Source organism: Fukomys damarensis, unplaced genomic scaffold, assembly GCF_012274545.1.
Source record: "Fukomys damarensis isolate Sample0158 unplaced genomic scaffold, DMR_v1.0_HiC HiC_scaffold_18, whole genome shotgun sequence".
NCBI lineage: Eukaryota > Metazoa > Chordata > Mammalia > Rodentia > Bathyergidae > Fukomys > Fukomys damarensis.
This window is the reverse complement of record NW_022900930.1, coordinates 35,418,328-35,442,254: the sequence shown is the minus strand read 5'-3', so window position 1 is coordinate 35,442,254 and position 23,927 is coordinate 35,418,328. Positions and strand designations below refer to the sequence as shown.

Genomic DNA, 23,927 nt, shown 5'->3' with positions numbered 1-23,927 from the left:
TAAAGTGGGAGGGGAGGAGGAGGTGAAGGGAGAGCAGGGACAAGGGGAAAAAATGAGAACCAAGACCTGTCATGTAAAGGTACAAGATCCCCATGATGAATGTAACTGCACTGTATGCCTAAAATGTGCCAATAAACTCAATGAGGAAAAAAAAGAAAAAATATATAGAATTTTTAAAATTCAGGTTAAATCTTTAGTAGTATTTAAGCTTTGTAGATCCAAATACCACTGAAGAACCAATAAAACTAGGAAGAATATTCCTGCTATTTATAAAATCAAGGAGAAAATATCAGTTGTAAAACATCAATTCTGGTAAGTATCAAGTAAGCAATTTTTAGTTATAGTATATCAATTTGTATTACTTAGAACAAATATGGCAGAGTTGTTACTTACATGATCTATGGTTAGTGCAGCACATGGGTGAAAGTGATCAAAACAAATGTCATTGTGTTTGACAAAACATATGTACTTCTCTAAATCATTGTACCTCTCTCCATAGAGCACTAAAATTGAACATAACATTCCTAATTAATGGAAATAGAATGACTGGGAAAAACTTTAAAGTCAAAGACAAAATTTGCATGAATATATCTAACCTACCAAGTCTGACTTTATATGATTGCTTTATTTGCAAGTAGTCTTTGGAAAAACTGGCACGACAGCCAGCACTTCTTTTGGAGGTCATCCTTTTTCCTATTATTCTGTCTTCTTGTCTCCAGTAATGTTTGACTGATTGCAGCCACCTTAAAAGTAAACTTACACATTATACAGGCAGAAAATGGAAATATTTCCCATTAATTAGTTTTGGGAAAGACAACTGACAAATTCATGTATCTTTAAAAATGTATTTGACAGGGCCGGGGATTTAGCTCAGCGGTTCGGTGGCCTGCCTTGCAAGTGCAAGGACCCGAGTTCAATCCCCAGTACCAAAAAAAAAAAAAATAAAAAAAAAATTTGACAGATTGAATCCCGCCCTAAATTCTGCAAGATATAGCTTTTCTTTGTAACATTTAATCTCTCTGTACCTAGTTTTCCACATTTTAAAACAGAAATAGTAGTAGTAGTAGTAGTAGTACTAGTAGTAGAAGTACTATTGTCTAATAATAGTAATGGAAAAATGGTAAATCATAAGGTTTGTTATCATTTAAAATAAATTATTACAGTATATGTAAAATATTTAGAACAGTAGCTAGCACATAAGAGATATTATAGGTTTCAGTGTTACAATCGTTGTTATTATGCAAAAATCAGCCTCAGTGATAAACATCATAAACAGCTTTCAATTTCAATGTTCAATTAGCTTTGGTATATTTCTAGACATCTCTACTAAGTGAGATACACATCTTAGGGTCTTGGCTGAATGTGTTATTTTATCTATTTTTGGATTCCTGGTAAAGAAAAATGAACATATTTTCATCATTTCCTATTAAGCTTTTTTGAGATATTAGGGGAAGTTTCCTACTAAATTGAAGATCTGGCTGGGGTGGGGAGTCCTTATTATATCTAGAGGGTGCCAGCACCTGCAAAGAAGTGTTAGAAAACACTATCTTGAAGATCTAGAAATAAACTATTAGTTAACCAGACAGTTATGAAACTCTTCAAAACCCACAAAGGAAAGGTGAAATTCAGACTTCTAAGACAGGGAAACATTCATTTCAAACTGGAAGGTAATCGTACTCTGTGAGATGCTCAGGGTTACTTATGGTAGCCGAAAGAGCCAAAAAGGGACATCGGATCATGACAAGGAGATGCTCCCAGACTTCTGCTCCTATTTCTCCACCAAGACAATGGACCTGTTAAAGAAAAAACTTTCTCAGCTGAAGAAGTTGACTTAAAAACAGAAAATGAAAATAAGACAAAAAATTCTTATGCATAGAATCTCATTAGCATTAATTAAGTATGCCAGGTTTAAATATGGATCAGAAAATCCAGGCAATAGAAAAGCTGGAAACTGGATTTCTTGAAATCCTCATTCCCCTTCCAACAATATCTCCTCTTTGTTTTAAGACTTTACTTCAAACGTATGTATTTCTCACCAATTCCACTGGCAAAGAAGCCTCCATCACATCCTGCTGCATGAACACAATAGCCTCTTGAAGAAGCCTCTTCTTCCTTTCTTGATACCCTATATCCCTCACATCACTGCCAAGTAATGTCTTAAATTCTATCAAGCCACATCCCTAATTTAACTTCCTCCATATCTTTCCATTTCACATGAAATAAAATTTCACCTTCTTAATAGGATTTATGATTCCTGACATAATTTGGCCACTGCTGCCAATCTAGATTTATCTTGAGCCACACCGCCCCTTCCTTACTATGGTTTGGACATATCAGTCTTTTCTGTTCCTTGACCACACCATTCCATTTAAGAGCATTCACATTATTCTTCCCTCTTCTTAAGATACTTTTATGAATAAAAATTTAAAACAACAATAAATACTAGTATTTTCGCTTACTGAACCTATAGAATCCATTTGAATGTCATTCCTCACAAAGGAGTTTTATGGCCACCAATTCCAGAGTTGTTATCCTGTGACCTTGTCATTATTTTAGTCATGACAGCCCACTCTTTCCCATTGCAGTACTCACTGGTGTGTGTTTACGATCATGTGTGTGCTTACATGCTTAATTTCTTTCTCAATGCAATTGTAACCTTAGTTGTGGATATTCCTAGCATGGACACAGTGCCAGACACTCTGGAAGCATTCTTTAAATAACTGCTGAATAAATAAATGAATACCTTTTAACCAAACAAATTAAATAGACTAAGAAAAGATTTTAACAAGCCATCCGAATTAACATTCAGAAATAAAAACTTGCATGAACTACAATGTAAATATAAACAAAATTCAAACCAAAATAATCAACTCTGCTTTCACTGTCACACCCAAGGCAGTCTTCACTCATGAAAACTGCATCTGCCATGCACAAGTATGGCTTACACTCATAGCACGTATGTTTTGTTTTCCTGTCCTTTTTGTAGGGCACAGTTGACGTCTTTGTGGTTTCCCTGCTTTAGTAGTAGGACTCTGTGATGCTGTGCTTGCCTATGCACCTGTCAGTTCACCAGCATCCTCCACTAGTTTTTTGCATGGTTCCTGGGGCAGAAACATTTTGTTTGTCCTGGGCTGTAAATGATCTCTTATGAGTTCAAGTCCCAGTCCTCTAAGAAAATGTATCCATGGTATTTTGTGCCTGTTATTTTCTTTGTAAACTATCAAACTAGTTATGCTACACATGTTCAGAATTGAGAAGACACAACCATTGGCCAAGACTTTGTGTTTCAAGTGACATCATATTTTTTGTGTAACTCATCAACAACATCTACTCTGCCTTTGTATTTTTTGTAGAAAGTTACCGTTTTAGGCTTCTGTTTGGTCGTGGTTTCCCTATCAATATCTCCATCGTGGTGCAATGTTGCTATCAGCAATACCAGTTTGATTTTCTTTGCCATACATGAAGCCGATGTTATGTTTCTGAAATCCAAAGACTATACTACACAATTCTCTATTTTGAAATTGCAACATATCACTTGGAAAATTATATATATTTATGCCAAATTTTGAAGGTTTTTTTTTTGGCATATGCTGCCTAAAGCTACAATGACTATGAAATACTGAAAGATGTTCATCAATAGTCATGTATTCAGATAGTGTGCAAATTGCCTTACCTTTTGAAATAAAACTATCAAACAATGAGTGGATAGCAGCCAGAATATCACTTCTTTTTCTTCTTGGTAAGTAGTTTTGTCAACAAACCTCAGGCAATTTTGAAGAAAACCAAATTTCCTCAGGGTTGTTTTTATTCTACACCCCTGAATCCCAGGCCCGTAAGTCTTTTACATTCCTATGATTACTATGAGACAGCCCTGCTATGCATAGCAGACTTATGAATACTTTCAGTTCAGCTAGTGAGGTGTCATAATAAACATATTTTTGAGTCTGGCTATTGTTGCATATAGAATATTTTACTTGTACTTCATTATTTTTGCATTTCCCAACAACTTGTGGCATTTTGTCTGTTACAATTTCCCACACTGAATAGCAGTGCTGGCATTTCATCCAATAGATTTCACCACTGTCAAAATTCTCACTATATCTTTAGATGTAGTTCTAACATTGGATCAATCTATTTGGTTGCATGATAATTTTGTACCATTTTGACTAGTCAAATATGTGCTAACATTGCTGTTTTCTTTGTTATTGATTCAGGGAGGTATTCATCCTCTGTGTCTGTATCAGTCAATTCTTGCTCCATTTCACTGTCACAGGAACTTTGGCTCACATGGCTAAAGTCAATTCTTAAATGAACACCTAGTGCTTCTTTGGAGTTCCTTTACATATCTTGCCATTTATCTACTGAATGAATGCAGATGGGTTCCTGCCTTCCCCACACCCAGCCACGGTGAGCCACACCCACATTTCTTTATGGTACAACACAGGTTTACATAGAAGATGAATGCTATAGGTTTATTTTAACCTTCATTATGCTCAGGGAAATGCAAAAACAGTTATAAAGAGCATTATGTAGGTAAATTTCCCACTTTGACATTTTTGCACACATGCACCCACCCTGATGTTTGTTGTACTAAGTCAGTGAATACAAACATTGTTTCCTGTATCCCTCCAGTGCAGCTACTAAGATGCATAGCTAGTACTATTATGCTAAAGTGTAAATTTACTGTAGACAAGTATAGGAAAGGCTTTTGTTACCCAATGTTAAGTAAATATTTCCTCACCTTTAAGCAAAGAAGTAAGTTACTAGCTCTGGATTACTTCACTGACCCATATGGTTTTCCTAAAACACACCTACAAAAATTAGCCTCCTTGAAGTGTAATTTATTTGTTCCATCTGTTTCCAATTCCGACAATTCTATAGTATGTAATTGACAACTTTGGTAGAACTCAAAATTTTTTGCTTATAATATAGATTTGATTTTGAAATCTTTATGCACTGAAGCATATGTCATGACATTTGAATTCTGTTCACCCTGAAACATCTGTCTCCAATGAAAGTTCCCTCTTCACATAGAGTTTAAAAGTTGCACTAACATACCCTATAGAATCACACAAAGCAAGAGAGGCAAAAGACTGATTATGATTCACTGGGGGAACTTCTCAGAAGAGCTACCATCCACTCTCATCTAAATCTCAGTAGACAGATTCCTGAAGCACCAAAGATCTTCATTGTAGTGTTTATGCTCACTAGAAAATAAACCCAGAGAAGCAAAACCAAGCCTACCTCATCAAATATAACATATTGAATCCTTTTCACCCATTGTTGGCGATGTGGAGCTAGCAGCAGAATTTCAAAGCAGGCAGGCACTGTAACAAGTACCTAAAAATAATATTATGTCAACTAATATATTGAGCATGTAATAGGTATAAGTGTAGTTATAAAACTATATATGATAAGAGTTAAGGGTTCCTAGATGCACCTGCTGATAATTAGACTATAATATTACTTCTGAGACTTAATTATGTGAAAATTCTGATGTATTACTCAGAAAGAGATAAAACTTCCATTTTTTTAGCTCAAGTGGTGAAATATCAAATTTGAAATTTTAATTATCTTATTGTAAATATTAGCATATATTAAGTGTATAAAATAGTGACATTTGCACTCTTGCATGTTGCATACTTTAATCACATCCATCTTCTCCATCACTCTCTTTAGTGAGCATTTAGCATTAGAAAATAGAAACTGTTCATTGTCACGGGTCTGAGTCTTTAAAATCTAACTCTGCAATAGAATTCAGGTTGGATTATGTTTACTAAGAATCAACAAAGGAAGCAGTACTTGGCAGAGAACTAGGCCAAACTGCTGATGGGACAGACCTTCAGCCAGTATGCCTAAAAGATGTGGATGAATGTTGTCTCAAATGGTCCCCTTTGCACAAATGTTTGACTGTTTAGCTCAGTCAAAAGATATGGATGATACAGGAAACCCAGGGACCACTGGCATCTGTCCTCACCACACACGTCAGTCCTAGGCAACAAGTCTTTCCTCAGAAGGTGATTTGAGTCGCATATCTCCATGTCTACTACATGTCTATGATCATGCATTCACTTTCTCTTATTCTGTATTATTGATCTGCGATTTTAATGAGGCAATCTATCTATGATTTCATTAACAAGGTATACCATCCTTAATACATGTTTTTATAGTATTCTTCAAATGTGCTTTGCATAAAGAATAATTATCATTAGAAATTTCTGTGGTTAATTTTTATAACTTGTAGAATTCTTACAATTGTCTTGAATCTATAAACCATCATAATGTAATGAACTATAGCTGAAATCTGAAATCAAAATGCAATAGTCCTTAGAAAAAGATGAATTCTATTTCTTACTCTTCACAATGTAACAAAATTACACTTTCACTAAAGCCTTTTTGTTTTTTATAAATTCAGGGAAAATATTTTCACAAGCACTTGTGAAGATTTGGGGTTTCTAATGAAAGAGATATATAATTACTGTTACATAATTTCATATCAAATTTATTGAAGAACATACTCTACCTGAGAGTTGAGTGCATCGTGACGATATTCCCTTGTAAAAATACCACATAGTGATGCACCTTTTGGAAGATTTTTGGTATAACGATTTTGAACAGTTGCTGCCACTTGATTAACCAGGGCCTGATTGACAAGGAAACAGACCATTAGTCACGTACTAAAATATAGATAGGTGAAATGTCAAGAGACCAGTATTGTTCAAAGGTATGTCATGCTAGACATACAGAATGTTTAGTAACCCTTTCTTCTACCCATCTTTCTAAATAGTGTAAAACAAATAATCCTTTTGAGATACTGAACTAAGAGTATGAACCCCATTAATAAACCTGAATTGAAAGTAAAAATAAAAGAGAAGTAAAAGTTCACCTGTAATACAAATTTAATAATCAAGATATATCAGGTACAGGTACAAATTTCTTATGGTGAATGTATCTAAAATGCAACATTAAACTTAATAGAAATAAATATTTAGAGATAATAAAAAAATGTTGCTTTCATGCAGGAAGTAAAATCCCTAAACGAATTAACACTTGCATGGCCAACACCTAGAGAAAAACTGATTTTACCAAAGAATGAAGTTCAAGTGAGAATACTCAAGACAGACTGTGTCTCCTCTGTTTGGTGATGTACCCTAGACTCCTGAAGCTGAGTGTATACACGAATGACGAGAATCCTGTTCAGGATCAAGTAAGTGGCAAGCTCAGTGGAATTTATAAACCTGCGAACATCTGTCTTACACCTGATTCTACAAAAAATTGAAAATCTATCTAGACTAAGATGTACACTACATAATGCAATCATAGAGGTATTAGGAGGGGACATTTCCATATATTTCAGCACACACACACACAAAAAAACAAATGAAAACATTGATAGTTCTGACTAAGCAAAGTTTTTGTTGTTCTCATTAAAATAATAAAGTGAGAAAAGGACAAATGAAAGAATGTTCCGCTATCATTTTAGTCAAAAGATTTAGCATGTTTTATATAAACTTTTAAATTTATTAATAATATTCAACCGCTTCCATAAGAAAAAGTGAGTAGATACGTTCATAAGTACGTTTTGAGTAAAGAAATCCAATGTGTAAAAAACTGAAATAGTATATAAGATCCTAATGAGATAATTGACAATGTTAGGTGTAGGGAAGGTGGGATGGGTAATAAGGGAAAAGAAAAAAAATGTGAGATAATGAAAAGATGGAGATAAAGTGTTTGTAGATGGGGGGGAGAGGAGGGGGTGAAGGGAGGGCAGGGACAAGGGGAAAAATGAGAACCAGGACCTGTCATGTAAAGGTACAAGATCCCAATAATGAATTTAACTGTACTGTATACCTAAAAGGTACCAATAAACTCAATGAAATAAAAAAAAAACAAATATCATCACCAAAGTGCAGCCAAGTCACTAATCACAGAGATGTTAATCTAAAGATAAAAGAGTGATTTACACTTACGGGACAAGGGGAAAAATGAGAACCAGGACCTGTCATGTAAAGGTACAAGATCCCAATAATGAATTTAACTGTACTGTATACCTAAAAGGTACCAATAAACTCAATGAAATAAAAAAAAAACAAATATCATCACCAAAGTGCAGCCAAGTCACTAATCACAGAGATGTTAATCTAAAGATAAAAGAGTGATTTACACTTACGAGTATGCAAAAATCCATTAAATGGCAATAAAAGTATTGGAAAACTTAACAATGTATACTCATCCTCGTGGAGGGAATTAAAGTGGATTTAAATTTTGAAACAATAATTTGCCAAAATCTTCTGTGTTCAATTTACCAATTCCACTGTTAATTTTTTAGAGACTTACATTTTATAAACTTCCTGCTAAGGCAAGTTATTGCTTTAATAATCATGAAAAACAACAAAGCTACAAGAAAAACGAAACACTAATTTAAACTAATCATGTCTTTCAATTTGTTGTGCAGGCTGATCATGAATCACTCAACACCACACATTTTCCAAAAACTAAAGTCAATCTACTCCATTCTAGTTGGAAGACACCTGAATTAGGTCTACAATTGCCCCAATTAAACTTCTGTAGAGGAACCACATTAAACGAAAAGTTGTGAATGAGAAAACATAGACTTTTACTTCCCACAAATCAAACTTTCTCCTAAAATATAAAAATCATTGTTTTTTTTTTAAAGTCCAAACTTAGCAGAACTAAAATAAAGGAAATTTGGTAACGTAAGCAGGCTTGAGAAACAGCCAGTACCCAATGCCTAACAGCGAATCAAGCATGAGTTTGCGAGCCCTGCAGGGGCAATACCATGCCCTTCATTCACTGCCCAACAAAGTGTGAGTGCTTCTCTTAATTCAAGCATCAAGCTCAAGGCTTAGATTGAAAGACTAGATTTTTTGTTGTTGTTGTTAATGGTTCCATGCAGGTGATATCTTAGACTCTGAAATTGAAATTTAAAAATTGTAGATTAAGAAAAAGGAGAACTAGACTTTTATGACCACATTCAGCATTTTTAAAGGAGGTTCAAGAAGGAAAGAGCAAATTACATGATCTTGAGGCTACCTTTGTTGGTGCTACGTACACAACCACCCCTTCATCACCCTCCTTCAGCACTTTCTCCATGCAGTAGTAGGAAGCATAGGTTTTGCCTGAGGATGTTGGAGCGACAATCACTGCTGACTCATAGTTATCCACCACATCAAGGAGTTCTCGCTGCAGGGTTCAGAGTATCATACGTTTCAGGAATGTAAGCGACACATTAGCAAGGCAAATACGTTAAACGTTTCCAATATAATTTTCTGAGTCCCACATGGAATGCTTGAAATTTGTCATGGCACAGAAAAAAAAATTAAAATATCTGAAAAACACATGTTGTTCTCTCAGAGAATATAATTTATTTGCTTTTGAATATCTGAAAATTGAGTTTTACTTTTGACAAATGGAAAGGAAGCCTTAATCAAACATTCTGTTATTGGGAAGATTTCTTTGTAGTTATTTGTCACTCAGTAAGTGCAGAATGGCTTTGAGGAATACTACTCTACGAAGTAGCAATTTCGTAATTTGTAATGATGAAGAAATGGCTGGTTAGGAAAAACATCAAAGATCTTAATTGTGCTACCCACCTGCTACTTTCTGTATAGAATGCAAGGTGCCTAGTCTGGAGGTCAGGTAGGAGCTTCATTTCCACAGCCTATGTTTTTATTCATCAGTATGACATCTAGTCAAAATAACTCTAAACCTATAAAGTACAGAGGATGGAAAAATACCTCCAAATTCCAACTTGCACCCTTATTAACTCTAGGTCCACTCTCACACCTTATGGTGAAGTGAGCATCAGGAGAGTTGCAAGGTGCACGTAATTAATGGAGAGTATTTGTTTCCCTTATGGCCTGCACTGAAATAAGAAATCAGTCCTCCTGCTGATGGAAAGGAAGCATGAAGGTTTTACAGTAGCCCACTATTATCAGTGGAAGGAAGATAAATTCTATGCTGTGGTTCCAGTATGGTTTTAGTGTCCTTCAAGCGTTCTTGTGTTAGAAACTTGGTCCCCACGGTGTACAGCATTAAGAGAATCTTTACTAAATGACACTGAGTGAGAGGCGCCTAGGTACTGGGAATGAGCTAGGGAAGGTAGTTCCTGTGGGAGTTCCGGGTAGTTCTCCAGACAAGGTAGTTATAAAAAGCACAAGCCCAGCCTTGCTTAGTTCTCTGTCTGCTTGTTTGAAGATATGACATTTTCTCCGACACATATTCCCACCATGAGGTCATACTATTCTGCTCTTGAACCCTCATGGGGGCCAAACTAATGATGCCAACTGCTTTTGGACTTTTAACCTCCAGAACTGTAACCTAAATAAACCTCTTTGTAAAGTTAGCATGCCTCGTGTATTTCATTACAGTAATGAAATACTTACATATAGTCTGATTCTAAGTGAAAGAAACTATTAGACTGAATATAGAAAACTGCATTTTTGTAAGTAAATATGATCAATGTCTAATCAATTTTATATGGCCAATATATGAAAAATTGTATGCACTTCTTCCCAATTTTATATCTATAGATATTTTATATACATTTATAGAAAAATAGTAGTTATAGTATATAAATATCTAAACAACTGTCTCTGTTGTGTAAACTACCACATTTTCTCTGTGTACATATATATATTCATGTAGGAAATCATATTGCCATGGAGAAAATCAGGAGGGTGCTCTCCAAATTGATACAGCTGGATGGCATGAATGTCTTTAATCTTCAAATCTATATAGTCAATTGATCACTTACTTCCAACTAAATGGCATATATTAAATGAAAGTTTTACTTTTCATCAGTGAGAAAAATGTCAGCATTTGGCACTTTGCATAATTATTGTTAAATGACAAAACCCAATATTAAGAAATGTATGCCGGATATAATATTTAAAGTTACAATATTGAGAAATTCCTGCATTCACATATACACAAGATTTTTTCATTGGCATTTGTGTCATTACCTGCCAAGTGTCAGGAATAAAATCCTGAACTCTCAGATCTGGATCTTTTCTTTCTTCTCGTATCAAATGATGGCCCATGTACTGTAGTTGAAACCGAGATGGCCCAATGCCAACTGAATATTTATTCTTTCGCTTTTTCCTTATATCATCTATTACATCCTATATTATTTCAGAGACAATTTTGAAAATGATTTAAATTAAACATCATTTACATCGTTAAATTATTTATTTCTAAGCTTCTATGTAAAAAGCATTTTACCACTTTTTAAATTTTGTAAAGACATTACTTCTTAAATTATCCTCAACTGTGAACAAACTAATAGATATCAAGATTTTAAAATAGCCATCATAGGTCTTATACCAACTATTTGATATATTTTAAAAAATGGAATAATCACACTATAGTTTTGAGAAGTTTTGCTAGGATGAATTATATAATTATTAGTTCTGAGGTCTACACAAATTATCTAGCATTTAGTCTATTTCTCCAGCAAACTATTTACACAAGATGTCTAATTCCATATCACTTCAAGATTGGTCATTTGGGTAACTAATAATGATAATATTTTCAGTTTTTAAAAATCTAAAGGATATTACTATATTTTCAAGAAACTCATGTATACCTAATATTTACACTATTCAAATATTACCTGGCTTGTAAATAAAGACCTTGCCAAGTCATCAAATCCTAAATAATCAAGGCATTTTCCTATGAACTGCCGATCTGTATCTTGCAGAAGATCTGAGTATTTATCCATCAAGGAGTGGATCCTTTTCATCATTTGGATAGCTATATTGAAATCTTTTACAGTCTTGCCTTTGTGAAAAAGAAACATAAAATGGTTATTATAGAAAGCCATCAAATAGTAGGTTTTTGATATCCAACATTAATCATCTGGCCTATTAATCTTAATTATACTCACTATCTTACTTGGCATTAATGGAAGTTTTGAAGTAGAGAGTATTAAATAAAAGTAAAGTTTAATTATCAAAACTTCATTATCTCCATGAATTTTTGAGAATACTTATGCTAATGCTAGAATAAAGAAAAATCTTGTAATTCATGTGAGATTGTTAAACTGAAGATTTTAGAAGTTTATGAGGAATAAGTCATATCTCCATCTATTATTTTATCTTCTGTGTTCAAAAGAAAATGTTTGTATAACTTTAAATGATTGATTAAAAATTCAGCAAAATTTATTGAAAACTGATTTTGACCATAGATATGCATTTGGTGTAATCACTGGAATCTTTTAATTCAATCCTTCTATTTCCACTGCCAGATGCGAACTTGCACAATCCTTCTCCATTCCTGTAGAATCATATATACCCTTTATACTTTTCTCTTCTGCTAATCTTTTCATGCTTACCATGTCAGTGTTCCTGTGTGTCCACTTTTCTCCTAACCAGTTGTTTTCATCTATTCACCAACTGTTGCCAAACACCTAATGAATCCAATAAGAGGCTATCCAAAAAATTTAATATAAAGTTCTTATCCTCCAAGAGAGCCCCATCCAGTTACAAAGTCAATATGCAATAATTTGATTGTTGCACAGTATACAACAGATACTATAGGTGTTATGTGAGCCCTATCAACGAAAGGCTTTATGGTAAGATGCTTCACGAAATGCATTTGGAGAATAGGGAGAATTTAAACAGATGAAAAACAAGGCTATAGACCTCTGTGGCAAATGCTATTATGCATTTCTCTACTCATTACTAATCCTTATTATTTCTTCTATATCATAAGGAACTTCCATATATCCAAGTAAAAGTCTCCATTTACCAATACCCTTTGTGATTAGCTGCAGCCTTGTCATCAAGATCTGGCTCATAATATCTATGAGGAAGTTACTGATAGCAGGAAAACTCCTTAAAAGACAGAAATGAGACTCTAACAGGCATAGAAAAGTTCAAGAGACCAGCTTGAACCCACACTGAGCAGGCTTTAGATATTATTGATTTGTTTTATAATTAGGCTATTGGTTAAATTTATGAGTCATTGCAAAGCCTAAGTGTGACTTGCTAATTGGCCTTTCAGCTGGTGGAAATAAACTTTGCTATGCCAACAGCCACAACTGGGATCTCAATGATTGATGAGGTTATGACTTCTCTAGTAACAAGGAAACACTACAGCTGAGAATCATGACTCTGTGTAACCATTCCCCAAGATCAAACATTAGCTAAAGATAATGCAGGTGGCTCCTTAGGCATGCCCTGTAAGATGGCACAGTTGCCTTGTTAACTGTGGCCTGTCCATCACAAGCACACAGCCTGGCTCATTAGTGCATTAGCTCTTCCTTCACACCCCCTTGCTATGTTGTATAATCATGAATACTGACTAATGCAGAGCTCCTTGTCTTAGCCAGGACAGAGCTAAGATTAGGTGGTCTTTAGCCGGGAAAGAACTAACGATCAATTCCTGGCCCAACTAATAAACTGTCTCTTGTTATTCTCTATTCTTTGTTCTTCGTATATTGTTCTTTTATCCTCTGCTATACACTCATCAGGCAACCAGCTGTCCCCCTGTACATCCTCAGCCTATAAACCTGATATTTCCTCCTTCCTTTTCTCCTCATATTTGCTAGAATGCAGTCATGTAGGAATGTAAGGTAGCCTGAAGCGTGGAACACATGTGGAGTATAAGGGAATCAACATAGAGGTTCCTGGGTCACTGGTGCGACTGTGCAGCTGTCACAGTGGGCTAGACAGACCCCAGGTGAGCTTCATTCAAACGAGTAAATCACTACCTTCTTGAAGCCATCATTGATTCCTCTTACTAGCAGCCAAGTGTAAATCTGATTAATCTTCCTGATTGGTGTGAACAACACACGCTAAATAAAATACATAGCAAGATACTGACTTTGCTGGAACGCACAATGAAGGAAAAGGAATAAATCTTGAAGGCAGATTGTGTGATGGAGAGAATGTGAATATCACGTGTTAATGATTCAAGTGTGGAAATCTCAAGACTAGCAGATCGCCCATGTTGACTCCACCAGACTGCCATATCGGAGGTATTAAGAAACACAATCATTTTCCTGTTATTAATTTACATATGTTTCTCTATCCCTTCCTGTGTCACACTACCTTTCTCTTTCTCTTTTGCATTTCTACTACCTGCTTTAGAAAATGTATTTTAGAGCACATCGAATCTACAGCATCTCTGCGAGAACTCAGCATAGCAGACAAACGTGAACACCAATTCCCAGAGAAAGAAAATATTTATGCTTTGGAATACAAAAGAGAATGACAGATTCTCCCTGCGTGTCTACCATCTTTTAGTTCCCTTAATCACGCAACTACTTAATACGGAGCTTTTGTAAAACCTATCTTTGATTTTGCTTATGACTGTGCTCTGTATTTGCTACTAAAATGTAATTGTTCATGGATAAAATTGAGATTGATAAAATGGAGATAATACTACTTAATAACATCAGATAATGCACATAAATCATCTCACACAAATTTCCAATTAACAAGTGATAGCTATGATAATAACATTTCTATAGTTGTCCAGTTCGCCAAAATAAGAAAACATAATCATGTACCTTCACCTTGACAGTGTTCTTTCCATGCTTTCAAGCAGGCAGTAAGCCCAAACATTTCAACTTGAATTTTCACTGAGTTACTTTTACATGATTTCAAAAAGTCTTCCAAGTCCTTTACCCCAGAGTTTAAATTCTTTGTCATTTCTTCTTCAATAGACAATGACAGAGCATTCCATTTTTGCTCTTCTTTTTGTTCCTCCTTGGCAAATCTCCTCTCCTTATTCGCTCTGGCAATTATTTCAGCTTTGGTCTCCTGCCCAAAAAGAATGAAACATTTTTGCAACAAGTTCAAAATATTCCAAGATGACATTACAGGAAACAATATTTTAAAATATAAATTAATGATTTGACAGTCGTCCTATTCTTTAATAGGCATGAGACATAAAATGGCTTTTCTAAAAATTAAGCTTCAGATGTTAGAGTAACTAACATCTACAACTATTTAGACATTTCAAAGTAACTAGAAAGAAAGTTTGAAGGTTCTCAACCCATAAAAATTATAGTACAGGGCCAGGAATTTAGCTCAGTGGTTCCACTGCTTATCTTGCAAGCACAGGGACCCGAGTTAGATCCCCGGTACCAAAAAAAAAAAAAAATGATAGTTTTATCTGAGGTATATATGCTACTTATCCTGATTTGATCATTACACATGCAATGTATGAACATGTATCAAATTGGAATACTGTACCCCATAAACGACTACAAATATTGTATGCTAATTTAAAAATAAAAATTAATAGTTCAGCCTACTTTGGTGGCCTATGCCTATACCCACAGCACATTCTGGGAGGCTGAGGCAGGAAGACTATGATCAGAACAACTTAGTGAGTCAGCAAGACCTTGCCTCAAAATTTAAAAGAAAAATTTGTTTAATTTTAAGAAGCCTAGAGATGTAGCTCAGTGTAAAGAACTTGGATTCAATCCCAAGTACCACACAATTTAATTTAGTGAGCACAAAGTCACACTGTAGAAAAATTTAAAAATTTTAAGTGTTGTCATTTTAAGAAAAAAGAAATTTTCAAAAGACTCCAAACTGCTGATATTTATTGCACTAGTAACTGTTACTCTCTCTGAAATTACCTTCCCTCTTCCATTCCTCCAAAGTCACTTCCTATTACCTATTTTGTTAAGATATTTCTACCATGAAGGCCTGCCTCTCTCATGCATCGGTCGTTTGTTCCTCCTTTACCTGCTCATCTACTAGCTCTAATCAACATGAACTAGAGTTGTACTCGCTGTAGCACATATAACTGTATTTGTGTGTAGTTTTCCTGGTGCTCTTCTGAGAAACTTGAGACAGGATTATGCCATGTTTTTTATGTCCAAGCACAAAGCATTTCAGTCACAATTTTTTATGAGTAAAATGAGGAAAGAGGAAGATTATCAAGGAAAAGCGAATACAGAAGGACAACCAAAAACAAATTATTTGCTTTATCTATATAATGTTTCCAATTGACTTATGCACTGTATAACAATTTTACGACAGTTTTACTAGCCTGACTTATTATTAATAAAGACAAGCTTAGAGAACAAGAAAATTTTGACAAACTTTCCACTACCCTAGTTGCTCATCGAATTCGTGTAAATATTTTACTATCATGAAGTAAAGTTTAAGTGTCATTTGTCTCTAAACATTTGATTCTAGTCTATAATACTTGAGCTTTCCCAGTGTTTAGCATTCCAAGGGCCCTGCTCAGATCCATGCATAGCAGTTCTCTTTCAGTAAGACAAGGGTGGGACCAAGCCCTTTGCCAATTTACCATGCTCACTTTATGTTGAACATGCAGGCTTACTGAAATATTGGTGGAAGAATATATTCAAATTGTCTTTAGAAGACTAGGCTTTCCAATAAGAGTAAGAGGTTAAAAGTACGAAATATTTCTCAGTCTTCATATCTTGACCTGTGTGATGATATTTCTTGACAGTTAACTATTTGTAACAACATCTCTCAGAGTAAAAAAGGAAGGACAAGAGAGGGGAAGAGGAAGAGGAGGCGGAGGAGGAATACAGTATTCCTGGCAGTGCTAAATGAAAAAGTAAAAGTTCCTTTGGGGAATCTCACCCACAACAAAATTGGCTATAAAAGTGAAAAGAAGGTTGTCACCATGACAAAGAAACAATAATCACATAGATGGTTCATTGAGGCTGCCTTTACAAACAGAAGAGTTGAAGCAGTCTGCAATTCTGATTGGGCTTTTCAAGTAGTTAAAGAAAGCAGACTTCACAAAATAACAAGAACATTTTAGAGTAATTTGAGATTTTTAAATTTTATCTTGAGTAGAATATGAGAGAGCTACTTTGAAAAACCCTCCAAAGGATGCCTGTCCGTCCATGTATTGAAATATGCACTTTTTGCTTATTAATTAGTTGGAGAACTGATAAAGAAATGACACACTTTTTATCTTGATAGAGTATTCCTAAATGTAAATATTCTGCAGATTTTTTGCTTGCTTTGGTTGTTGTTATCATTGTGGGGACAAATTATATGTTTCCTTTCTTATAACTTCATTATGCTTACTTCACTCAATAAGGTAGACATGGCCAATGCCTGTTGGAAATTGGTTTTATTAAGATGGTACTCTCATAAATTAACACATTCAATTTTAAGAGACACTATTAATGAAAGTAAATACCATTCCCTAATCCCCAACTTTGAGTCTCCCAGAACGAAACTGAATTGTAATGACGGCTCATTGTATAAAAGGCAGTAAAGTGTTGCCTTCCATGAAGTCATAATATTAGTAAATCCAGTTTTAACACAATTTTCTTATCTTTTTTTTCTTCAGTAAGTTTATTGGTACATTTTAGGTATACAGCACAATGAAATCATTGGGAATTTGTACCTTTACATGACGTATCTTGGTTCTTATTTTTCCCCATTCCCTTGCCCACCCTTCAACCCTTCCATCCCTCTCTATTTACAAAGACTTTGTTTCCATTTCTTCCTTTTCTCATGTTTTTTTCCTTTCCCTTCTTTTCCTTCCCCTAATCTTCCCATTTCCCCTTCACCTTTAGACATTTTCTTCCTATTTCACATTAATAGTTATACATTTTAATACTTATTTACACTTTCAGTTTGTCACACCAGAGAAACTATTCCATATTTACACATGTGTGTCCTATTTATTTCACTTAGGAGTATGGCCTCAATATGCATGTTTAACTATAAATGTCTCTAGTTTCTCACTCTTCACAGCAGAGTAGTATTTCATTTTATTACACACACACACACAAACACACACTCACACACACACACATATCTTCCTTATCCAGTATCCAGTTCACACACACATCTTCCTTATCCAGTATCCAGTTGATGGGCAATTGGGCTGTTTCCAAGTTTTTGCTGTTACAAACTGGGCTGCTATAAACATGGGATACATATGCCATATATATCACTGTTAGCACAATTTTCTCTACTTAGTTGTTAATATAACAAATGTTAATTGATAATTTTCACATTAGCCTTTAATAGTATTATTCCCGAAATCAGTATAAACTCTGTGCCCTCACAGAGCATCCAGCACAAGCAAGCAGGGTATATCCCCTTCCTGAGATCCTCCCTTCTCTCTCTGCTTCCTGGCTACCATGGGTTAAGCGTCTCTTCCTCTGTATGCCGTCCTGCTTCTGCCTTGGAACCAGAATGCCATGGACTGAAATTGAGAGCCAAAATAAACCTCTCCTTAAAGTTGTGGGTATCAGTTATTTTGGCCCAGTGAAAAGTGACTAAAAACTTACACTGTGTGAAATATCTCAATAAAACTGAACAAAGAAGGCACTACCATCCACCAGTTCCAAGCTGGCTCTACATTTTGCTCCCCTTTGGCATGTGGTAGTAGAGATGCAGACTAATTAACCAACGCGATCCTGGATTCAGCAGACTCCAGACCAGAGGGCCAGTCACCTTTCATATCTATCAATGTGAGCAAGGACACACACTGCCTAGGACTACAACCACAGTCTGGGGTAAATGGACGGACGGGATGCTGGTGTAGAAAGGCACCTCAAAAATCCATAGTTCCTAAAGCTAGGCAAAGAAACCACTGTCTGCACTCTAAGACTGCAAGGCCTAGAAAGAAATCACTTATTTAAAAAAAAAGAGAAAATTTTTTTCTTTCAAACCATTTTAACTTTTCTATTAATTATTTTTCTCTGTCCATTGGTTTATGTGAGGAATTAGGCTTTTTTATAGTTTTATCTCTTTAGTTTCTTCTCTCTCTCTCTCTCTCTCTCTCTCTCTCTCTCTCTCTCTCTCTCTTTTTCTCTTTTCCCTTTCAACATCTTTTTCTCAACCTTCTTGTCTTTCATTTGCTGTATTTTACTTTCTATTTATGTTTTCTCTTTTTTCTTATTTGTTCTTTCTCATTACTGTTTTCTAACACTATTACTTTCATTTACTCCCCAAGAGGACACCTATCTTAGTTTTCTTTCTTCTTATATCCCATTGGTTAATTTTTCAAATTTTACTCTCTTCATTCTCCAGTTTCTTAACACCTCCACCTTTGCAAGTAGAACTATTAAGCTTTTTAAATCTCTAAATAATGAGCCCACTTATGCTATTACTGTAGAATACTGTTCTATTTTAGTAGGGTAAAGCTGATCCACTTCGTAGATATGTACTATACATCAATAGGAGGTCAATACCTGGATCATCTTAGTGTTCATGCTATAATTATAGATATCTTTTCTATGATTAAGGGTAGTACATTATTGATCCTTAGAATCTGTCAATATCCAGTTCATGTTCAACACTATTATTACCACTGATGTTATTAGTATAGCCAATGTGACATAATTGTTGCTATTAATTGGTTTTCTAGGGATTCTAATATATGAGCTGCCTTGGGATCATTAACAATATTGTGTCCCATAACAGGAAAGCTTAGCTCTGGTCCAAATATACTGCAAACTACCTTTGCAAGTACTCAGAGATGGTCAGACCCTGGGATAGAGACAAAGGCAATAGCCATATACATGAATAACCACTGAAAGTACATATTAAGAGCTCTCCATCCTAACAACCGATACTGACACTATAATCAGCTTACAAAAACTCACAATGGAACAGGTTTTTTAAAATGTAAACATAAAAAGAGAAGGCCACAGAATGCCTAACTCAAAACTTATTCAAGAAGCATGGAAGAGCAAGAAACCAAAAGCCAAACAGCAAAATAATTTGACAGGATAAAGAAAGAGATAACAAAATAGATCAATAGGACTCTTGGCAAACTTAGAGAAGATATTGACAAACAAATAATGGGGCAAACAAACAAAACAGTCACCAGGTTTACAAAAGACAGTAAAAGCAAGCTAGCACAACTAAAACATGACACAACACATGAACGATCAGGCTAAAAAATTCAAATCCATAAAAAGGTTCCAAATAGAAACTCAGGTGATTAAAAATTCTATCAAAAGCATGGGCAACAGAAGTGAGCAACATGAGCACAGTTTCAGAGCTACAAGACCGGTCTATTGTTGGTGAATAATTAATCAGAAATACCTTAAAAACAACAAGAACATGAAAAATGGAACCAACAGCTTCTAGATGACACAAAGAAGACTAATTTAAGATTAACTGTACCTACTGTAAAATTAGGTGGCATAAATGACATAAAAAACTATTTACTAAAATAAAGCACAAAACATTCCAAATAAGGTGAAGAAATTTAACATATAGGTAAGTGACGCATATAGAACCCCAAGCACCCACAATAAGAAAAAAAAACTCTCCAGAAAACATCATAGTTAAAATCTCAGGAGACCAAGGAGAAAACACAATTTTACAAGCAATGAATCTCTTATAGAGTTAAACCCTTTACAATTTGTGCGATCTTCTCAATACAAACCTTTGGCCAAGAGGCCCTAAAAAGAGTGTTTCAGACCCTAAAAGAAATGAGTTTCCAATATAGTACCCAAAACATTGTCAAGAGCAATGAGGCAAGAAAAAGAAGTAAAAGAGACATACATAGGAAAGGAAGAAGTCAAATTACTATTTACAGATGAAGTAATTGCCTACGTAGATACCCCCCAAAGAAAATACCAAAAGATGCATAAAACTAACAAGCAAATTCAGCATTGCAGCAGGATACAAAGTCAACCCCCCAAATCCATAGCATTTCTGTACACTAATAATGAACCCACTAAGAAATTAGGAAAAGATGGCATTCACAAGAGCATCAAGAAAATAAATACCTAGGAATTAAATACCTAGGAGTTAACCTAACAAAGGAAGTTAAAAAAAAACTCTATAATAAAAACAAAAGTATTCTGAAAAAGGAAATCAAAGAGGACATCAGAAAATCAAAAGATATCCCTTGTTCCTGGATATTCTAAACAAATATAGTCAAAGTGACCTTACTTTCAACATTGATGAGCAGATTCAATCAAAATACCAACAGGATTCTTCACTGAACTGGAGACAAACCATTCTAAAATACATGAGGAATTGGGAAACCCACAAAACAGCAAAAGCAATCCTAGGTACCAAGGGCATAGGGAGAGGCATCACATTTTTAGATTTGAAGTTATATTAAACTGCAGTGATTAAAAAAAAAAGCAAAACAGCAGGGTTCTGGCACAAAAACAGACATGAGAAACAGAACAGAGGATGCAGAAACAATCCAAACACATTCACTACAATGTTTGATTTTTAACAAAGGAACAATGGGGTCAAAGACATACACTGGAGGAAAGATAGTTTCTTTAATAAATGGAGATGGGAAAACTGACTACCCACAGGCAGACTATGGAATATAGATCCACTCCTCTCACCATGTAATAAGTTAAAATCAAAATTGATCAGAGAACTAAATGTTAAAACAGAAATGTTTAACATGCTGTAAGATAAAATAGGCAAAACTCTTGAAGTCCAAGGGCAGGTGAGGACTTTCTGAACAAAACTCCAACTGTAGGTGAAAGAACAGCAAGAATGGGAAAATGGGATCATTTTAAATTAAAAAGCTTCTGCACACCAAAAGAAACAACCAAATAAACAACCATTATTAAAAAAATAACCTTCAGAATGGGAAAAACATCTTTCCAGCTGTTCCTTAAGCAGAAGACTACTATCGAGAATATATAAAGAAATCAAACCAGGTGAGGAGGTGCATGCTTGGGAGGTTGAGGCAGGAGCATCACAAGGAGTTCAAGGCCAGTATGGGCTACATACTGTAGAGAGTTCAAAGCCAACATAAAACACACAGCTAGACTCTTATCTCAAACACACATGCAAAAAAATAAATTAAAATAGACTCCCAAAATTAAAGGCCCTATCAAAAAAGGGCAAATAAAAAAAAAGGTGAATGAATTGAATATGCACTTCATTTGAAGATGTTCAAATGGCCAATCAACACAGAACAGCACCACAGGCCTTTAGAAAATTGCAAATTAAAACACCTCTCTGGGCTGGTGATTTAGCTCAGCAGCACCACTCCTGCCTTGCAAGCACAAGGTCCTGAGTTCGATACCAAAAAGGTAAATGATAAATAAAATTTAAAAGTAAATAATAAATAAAACAACACTGAGATTCTATCTTATCCCAGAAAGACTGGGCATCATCAGGAAATCAAAGAATAAGAAATGCTGGAGGGAGCACACTGGGGAGTGAGGGAGGTGACTTCTACATTTTTGCAAACTAGTGCAACCACTGTGGAAATCAATATAGAGATTTCTCAAAAACTTAAAATAGAAATTCCATTTGACCTATAAGTATCTTTCCAAAAGAGTTAAAGTATTCCAGTGTCACACGCATACCCATGCTACACTAGCACAACTCATAATGTTAAATCTTAGAAGCCCTCTATATGTCCATCAACAGATGAATGGATAAACGAAATGTGACATTTACACAGCATGCAGCATTACTCTGCCACAAAGAGAGATAAACTTGAGTCATTTGTAGGAAAATGGATGCCCCCAGAGTCCACAACATTAAATGAAATAGAGACACTCAAGCTTAAAAATCGAACGGTTTCTCTTACACAAGAAATCCAAGTAGGGATCTAGACCTTCCTTAAGTGAGAAGAGGACCAAAAGATGGAGGGATGGGGAGAAAAAGGAGAGAGAAAAGATTAAAGAAAAGGAATTAAAGTGTGTTATGTATGCACACCAACTGATTGCGAGGAATAAAAACATTATGTGCTACAGACACATACTAATAAAAATATTAATAAAATAATAAATAAACTTTCCCAATTTACTCCTAGCAATTCATCTTTGATAATAATCCTTGGCTTGAAAAATGACATTCCAAGAAGGAAAAAGAAAAGGAGGAAACACGGAGTTAGATTCACTAATTATATAAATACTTTTTGGAAAAGTGAAGTTATACGTACAATTCAAGTCCCCCAAAAGGAGATTAGTGTTTCTATCAATTTTTACCACCTATGTCAAAAGATTTTTATTGCCATTCCCTAGTAAATAACTGTATTTTCAATATTACTTCAATGTTTCAAAATCTGCATTTGTTTCCAATGAAAGCATGTATTATGGTAGAGAGACACATACAACTGTTTACATACAGGTTAGACCTTCTTATTATGTAAGTAAAATAAGAAGAAGTCATTACAGAAAGAAAGGACTCATGCAGAAAGAAATTACCAAAGGGTTGAATGAATAATAATTTAAGAAAAGTTAACTAAAAGTGGATAGAATGTCTAGAACCTTACATGTGCCTTTTTGCTCTTGGCCTCATTAAAATTCCTCTGCTGCTTTATACCTTGGGTCACAATGAGTTTTGAAGAGACTGGATCTAATGAATTTCCATAAAAGCGTTGAAAATTATGATATTTTTGCAAGTTTCTATGAAAATAAGGGTCATTAGAGTTTTCTGAAAAAGAGATTAAAAACATAAAAAGACTGTGTTTTTCATTGGCATTACCACTAACCCTTCACAACATCCCACACTAACACGCACTTTGCTTTCCAGTACGGAAAACTATTTTGACCTGATTATATTTCCTAAACAGGACATTTTAATTCAGACTATTTCCTGAGTATAGAACAATTTTGTATCTTACTTAAAGGAAAGAGGCAACAAAATTTTTTTCATGGCCCACTTCCAAAAGCAAAATTCGAGGTGCTACAAAAAATGACAGATTCTTCATTACTTCTGTCGTGTGCCCTAAAAATTAGGTTTAGAAGAAGGTACAGGCAGAACAAAAAAAGAAAATAATCTAAGCTGTTATGACCTCTTACATCACTGAGTAGAAAAAGTTCCTACTCTGAATGCAAAACACGATTTGGGCACCTTCAGAAAAACCCAAAGGCACGGGAAGGCCCAATGATTGAAGTTTGACTTATTCCCACACCCTCAAAAAACCCACAGTACTCACCTGCATGCCTAATTCCGCTGGCTTCTTTCTCTGCCTGAATCTAAACATATCAAACC

The 23,927-nt window shown here is 35.0% G+C and overlaps 1 protein-coding gene across 1 annotated transcript in view; it reads right to left on the bottom strand.

Annotated features, from left to right (window-relative positions):
* The window catches only part of LOC104866035 (DExD/H-box helicase 60), an 82,936-nt gene that overhangs the window by 34,890 nt on the left and 24,119 nt on the right, over positions 1 to 23,927 (bottom strand). The window contains exons 13-22 of the mRNA XM_033765452.1: positions 23,206 to 23,366; positions 14,537 to 14,789; positions 11,636 to 11,802; positions 10,986 to 11,144; positions 9,055 to 9,204; positions 6,524 to 6,643; positions 5,245 to 5,340; positions 1,678 to 1,793; positions 601 to 743; positions 394 to 503 (exon numbers count right to left, since the gene is read on the bottom strand). Coding sequence (XP_033621343.1) covers positions 394 to 503; positions 601 to 743; positions 1,678 to 1,793; positions 5,245 to 5,340; positions 6,524 to 6,643; positions 9,055 to 9,204; positions 10,986 to 11,144; positions 11,636 to 11,802; positions 14,537 to 14,789; positions 23,206 to 23,366 — 1,475 coding nt within the window. The remainder of the gene's footprint in view (positions 1 to 393; positions 504 to 600; positions 744 to 1,677; positions 1,794 to 5,244; positions 5,341 to 6,523; positions 6,644 to 9,054; positions 9,205 to 10,985; positions 11,145 to 11,635; positions 11,803 to 14,536; positions 14,790 to 23,205; positions 23,367 to 23,927) is intronic.